Source organism: Dasypus novemcinctus, chromosome 27, assembly GCF_030445035.2.
Source record: "Dasypus novemcinctus isolate mDasNov1 chromosome 27, mDasNov1.1.hap2, whole genome shotgun sequence".
Lineage (NCBI taxonomy): Eukaryota > Metazoa > Chordata > Mammalia > Cingulata > Dasypodidae > Dasypus > Dasypus novemcinctus.
In genome coordinates, this window is record NC_080699.1 from 19,435,848 (window position 1) to 19,441,847 (window position 6,000).

A 6,000-nucleotide genomic window follows, 5' to 3' on the forward strand; every position below is an offset into this window, starting at 1 on the left:
AGCCAGCCTTGGTTCCTTTATTTCTTGAACCCCACATCTAGTCCACTTGTCAGCCCTACCTTCAAATTATATTCTGAAGCGGACCACTTCTTACCGCCTCCACAGCCCCCCGTCCAAGCCACTGTTATCTTCCACCTGGATTAGTGCGCCAGCGGCCTCATTGGTCTCCCTGATTCTGCCTGTGGAAAATTACCTATTAGAAATGTAAATGAGTTCATACATCACTCCTCACAGAAGCATCAGTGGCTTCCCATCTCACCGAGTTATTCCCATTACTTGCCGATCAAAAACTCTCTGGCCCCCACCCCTGCTATTCCCTTCCTTGCATTCTCTCTGCCAGCCACATGCACCTCTTTTTTATGCCTCAGCTATGCCCAGACACACTCCTACCCCAGGGCCTTGACCTTGCTCTTCCCTTTACCTGGAAGGCTTTCCCCAGACAGCCACACGGCTCACCTTCCACTTCTTTTATAACTGCAGGCAGCAGTTGCAGCTCAGTGGTTGAGCTCCTTTTCCCATGTACAAGGTCCCTCCTTAAAAAAAAAAAAGCATGACCCCATCCCAACCCAGTGCCACTCTCCCCCTTCTTTGCTTTATTTAGAACATGGCGTTCACCACTATCTGATGTTTCACATGCTTTGCTTATCGTCTATCTCCAACCCTAGAATGCAGGCGGCTGTAGGGCTTTTGTCCCTTGTGTCCACTGCTCTTCTCAGTGCTGTGTCTGGCACATGGCATTCATTCGGGCAGTGCCTGTGCTGTGCCAGGCCCGAGAGAGCTCATAGGTGTTCAGGAAATATTTGCTGAGCGAATAAGCAAACAAGTCCTCCTTCAGTGCCTCTGGGGAAGCTTGGTGTCCATGACACCTCCTTCTACCTCCTGCCCTCGGGTCCTGCCACAAGCCTCCCGTTGTAGGATTTGGAGGCCTGATGCTTGTTCTCTCCCTGCCCTGCAGAGTTCAGTGTTTTCCTGAAGCTGCTTGGCTCGGAGGATGAGATTCTGGCGGGGAACGCTGCCCTCTGCCTCGGTAACTGCATGGAGGTACCGAACGCTGCCTCCTCCCTGCTCAAGACCGACATCGTGAAAGTCTTGTTAAAGCTCGCGGGCGGCGACGCCCAAAGGACGGCCGTGCAGCTGAACGCAGGGATCGCGCTGGGGAAGCTGTGCACCGCCGAGCCACGGTACGCTGAGGCCACCACGCAAGCCCGCCCAATGGCGCCGCCTCTCAGGATGAGCCGCACAAGCCGGGGTGCTGCGTTTTGACACGGACCATGTGTCCCACAGAACTCTGTGGCGCCTGGCCCGGGAGCCCGCGGGCCTTTGCTGTAGACCTGTGCTGGGGCCCCAGTAGCTTCTTCTCTGGAGGAGACTTGAGGGAACTTGAATTCCTTGAGGGAACTGGGCAGTTCTCAGTCTCCAACCAAAGAGAAGGATAAGTTTGTCTAACAGGGATTTAGTTCCACACGCCTCCTGCCATTGTCATTGTTTTATGGCTGCTAAAACCAATACCATAACAATGGGTTGGCTAAACAACAGGAATGTATTGGCTTACACTTTAGAGGTTAGGAGAAGTCCAAAATCAAGGCCAGCAAGGCAGTGTTTTCTCCCAGAAGCCTGTGGCATTCTGAAGCTAACTGCCAGTGATCCTTGCTCTTTGGCTTTTCTGTCACACGGCAGTACACGTGGCGGCATCCCCTTTCTGTTACGGTTCCATTGACTTCCAGCTGCTGGCTGCTCCCTGGGCCATTCTCCTGTAAGGATTAAGACCCTTCTGGTTGAGCTGCACCGTGCCTTAACTGAAGCAGCCTCTTCAGGGGCCTCTGTATAGGAGGTCAGAACCCAAAGGAACGGATTCAGTCTAAGAACATGTTTTTCTGGGGTACAAAGCTCCAAGCCTCCAAGGTCCACCCTCTGGATCCCAAAAAGACACACAAAATATGCCTATTCCATCACAACATCCCAAAAGCCTTCAGTCATTTCAGTAACAATGCTGAGTACAAAATCTCATCAAAATAGTTACGGGTGTGGTCCCTCCTGGGGCATAATTCCCCTCTGTCTGTAGACCTGTAAACCTAGAAAGTGAGCTATCTGCTGCCAATATACAATGGAAGGGAAGGTGTAGATTAAACATGCCCATTCCAGAAGGGAGAGATTAGAAGGAAAATAGGGGTTGTGGGTCCCAAACAATTCGGAAACCCAGCAGGGAAAACTCCTTTTGATTTCAAGTTCTGAGAGTCACCTCTGGATTGATGTTTTGTCCTCCAGGCCTGATGGACTGGCAGCCCCACCCCTTCACCACTTGCACAGTGGAAAATGGGATGAAGGCCCACCCTCTCTAAGCCTCTCTGTGAAAGCCAGGATGCAGGTGCCCCCCCCCCCCGCCCGGAGCGTTGGGGTAGCAGCCAGGCTCTCCGTGGATGCCAGGACACAGGCACCACCCTCTCTGAGCATGGGAGTAGCAGCACTTGCCTTAAATAATGGGACTCAAGGCCTGTCCCCTCCAAGCATCAGGGCAGGTGACCTGCCCCTTCCAAATGCAGAGGTGAACCTGCCCTCTCCTCACACATTGGCGGATTTGCTCTCTTGGCCCCAGGAGATACCTTAGGGCCAGACCTTTGCTTCCATGTTCTGTCCTTGAAGCCCTTCTCCCTTCAATTCATCCCTTCACTCTTCCTTGCAGTCCAGCCTGGTGGTGATTCTGCTCATACATAGTTTGCAAAAACCTTGTTGGCTTTGCATGCAGTTCACAGGTGTCCAAATTATCAGACAGAAGGATTTTCCACAGATCCTTTCTGAATAACTGCATTTCCTGTCTTGACTTCCACTTAGATGGCTGCCCAGATCCATGTGCAGTTAAACCCCCATGTGGAGTCCCAGGCCCTGGGAATTCACTATCCAGAAGCTCAGGGGGGTCCCTAATAGGCTACTCTGGCCCTAGGCTTAGAGCACACTGTCTGGATAAGGTCAGAATTTTCCCAGCCGTCAGTTTCTGGTTTCTTCCTTCTTACAAGTTCATTTCTCACCTTAGCCCTTTTCTCTTGCATTTCACTAGAAGCTGCAAAGAGAAGCCAGGCTGCATCTTCCACACTTAGTTTGGAAATCTTCCCAGCTAAATATCTAAGTTCACCATTTTCAAGTTCTGCCTTCCATCTGGCCCCAGAAATCAATTTCACAAAGTTCTCTGCAACTTCCAAACATGGATCACCTTTCCTCCAATTCCCAGTGACACATTCATCATTTCCTTCTAAGGCCTTGTCGGAAGTCCTTTGGCATCCATATTTCTGCTAACAGTCTCTTCAGGGCAATCGAGGCTTTTTCTTTTAAGCACCTCACAATTCTTCCAGCCTCTACCCACTACCTAATTCCAAAGCCATTTCCACATTTTAGGGATTTATAATAGCAGCACCCCATTCCTGGTACCAAAAACTTTCAGTTTTCTGTCTGCTGAAACAAATACCAAGCAATGACTTGGCTTAAACAGGAGGAATTTATAGGCTCACAGTTGTGGGGCTAGAAGTGCAAAATCAAGGTGTCATCAAGGCAAATGCTTTCTCCCGGAAGACTAGCACTCTGGGGCTGGCTGCCGGTCATCCTTGGTCCTTGGCTTCCCTGTCCCGTGGCAGAGCACATGGGGCCTCTCCTGGCTCCTCGGCTCCGTTGTCTTCCTGCTCCTGGCTGCCCCCTGTGGCTTTCTCTGTGTGCCTGAATTTCATTCTGCTCAAGAAGGACTGCAGTAACAGCATTAAGAGCCATCCTGATAAACAGGGTCCCCCCTTAACTGAAGTCACCTCATCAAAAGGTCCTGTTTACAAGGGTTCACCCCCACAGGAATGAGTTCTGTTTAAGAACGTGTTTTCCGGGGAGCATAGCTTCAAGCCAACACAGTCATCTCTCCATTCACTTCGCCACCATCCTCCATCCTTCTCTTTCTCCCCCTTCTTCCTCTCCCTCTCCCATCATCTCTCCTCTTCTCCCCCTCCTTTCTCTCTTCCCTATTTTTCTAGAAACAACTGGCCCTCCCCATTTCCTATTTTGCCTGGGCCTCAACAAACAGGAGAATGTCCAGTGAGGGCAGCATTTTCACGCTGAAGGAAACTGAGGCCAAGATGCAGAGCCTCACATTTGAGCCACCCAGGAAGCCGGGGCTAGAGGTCTTTGCTTTAGCCTTGGCTGTTGCTCCTCTTTTTGCCCAGACTTGTGTCCTGCTCTGGCCCTGTACTGATGTGCTTGAACACCTGCTCAAGCGTGCTCCCGGCAGGTGCTCACCTGGGCTGAGCGAGGGGGCCCTCTGGAGGGCGAGTCTCTAGCCCAACTGACTCCTCCCCTGACAGCTAAGCACCCCTACATTGTCCTCTGTAGAATGAGAGGGGTGGCCTGGGCGACATCTAAGGTCCTTTCAAGTTCAGTCTGTTTAAATGGAAGGAACAGATAAAACCTTTTTTCTGTAGAAAGCAAGGCACATTAGCCAGGACGAGTCCAAAGTGGCGGCTGGCTGGGGAGCTCCGGGGAGCAAGGTCACGTCCAATCAGCCTGTCACGCCAGCCCCTCTCAACAAGGGTGTTTTGAGGTTCTGTGGGCCTCTTTAGGCCTTACCCCCTTTCAGAGCTCCCCAGTGCCACAGCACCCTCCCCTTTCACCCGGAGGCCAGAGGCCTGATGTTCCCGGCCTGCCAGGGAGACAGCCCTGGGTGCCAAAAGCATGAGCCGTGCATTTATGCCCTGGGTTTTGTGTTCTGATTGTGACAGGTTTGCTGCCCAACTGAGAGAGCTCCATGGCTTGGAAATCCTCAACTCAACAACGAAGCACATCAAAGATTCTTGAGGAACGTGCTTTCTTGGTCGCATTTTCGCAAATACACAGCTGTATGCTATGGATTGTTCCTGTGCTAATAAACACCCTTTAAACAGCCACTCCAAAACTGAATATTTGTTTTGAGAATGTTTTGTCTCTTGGGAAATGTATTATTGTTTTTTCAATCTGCTGGTTTTCAGCCTCTGACAAAGTAGGAAGGACACTTGGAGGAGGACAGGATAGACATTGAACAAGCCGATCCGTGGTTTCCGCCACAGGAACCAACCCAATGCCCACTCCCTGTGGATGGGCTTGCTTGACGCCCATCAGCAGATTTTCAAAAACCACATTTCCCAGACTCCCTTGTTGCAACGGTGCTAGATGGGAATTGGATTCTGCCCGCTGAATGCCATTTCCTGCCCCTTTTGCTGTTTTCTGCTGGCAGCATGATAGAAACATCACATTTTTTCAGCAGCAGCATTCCCGAGTCCATTCTGCAGCCTCTGGAGGGCCACGCGGCAGTGCAGCAGCAGCAGGAGCAGATGGGGGCGGAGGTGGTCCCTGAAGCGTGGACGCAGCTGTGGCATGTGCTCTTGCCTTCAGTGGTTCGAGTGGTGGGCGGTGGCTCCCCTGGAGTCATTCCTGGAGGCCAGACCGGCACCCTTCTCCAGCTGCCCTAATAAGCATCTCATTCCTGCGCTAAATTAGTTCTCTGCTTAAAGTACCAAAGCAGGGGTACTGACCTGACATACTGACCTGACAGATACAGACATATTTACTTTGCTGGCCCACCTGGTACTTTCACCCTTTCCCCAAAGGCCCTCCTCCCTTTTCATTTACTCCAGGGCCACTCTAACCCCGAAAGGGCCACTGGCGGGCCCCACCTCCCTAAGTGAGAAGTCCAATAAATAATACTACTCTGGTGTCTCAGTCCATTCATTGGATATTTTAGGGTAGGCGGCAGAACTGTGTGGAATAGTGAATGCCAAGAGTCCCAGGTCCTACCCTGTTACCTGCCGGCTGTGGGGCTTTGGGCAAGTTCCTTAACCTCTCTGAGCTTTGGTTGCTTCTTCTGGCAAAACTAGAATAATACCTGTCCACCCTATCTCCTGTATTGCCAGGAAGAGGTTAAATGGAGGTAACAGCCCTTGAGGAATTATAATGTGCTGTCCTGAGGTTGACGGGTTGACTGAGACTTATTCAGGTAAA

General features: G+C 51.4%; 1 protein-coding gene across 1 annotated transcript in view; it reads left to right on the forward strand.

Moving 5' to 3' along the window:
• Positions 1 to 4,918, forward strand: part of TTC12 (tetratricopeptide repeat domain 12) — a 70,017-nt gene extending 65,099 nt beyond the window's left edge. The window contains exons 21-22 of the mRNA XM_058289446.2: positions 956 to 1,181; positions 4,746 to 4,918. Of these exons, the coding sequence (XP_058145429.1) occupies positions 956 to 1,181; positions 4,746 to 4,821 (302 nt within the window). The 3' untranslated portion in view covers positions 4,822 to 4,918. The remainder of the gene's footprint in view (positions 1 to 955; positions 1,182 to 4,745) is intronic.
• Positions 4,919 to 6,000: the final 1,082 nt, after the last annotated feature.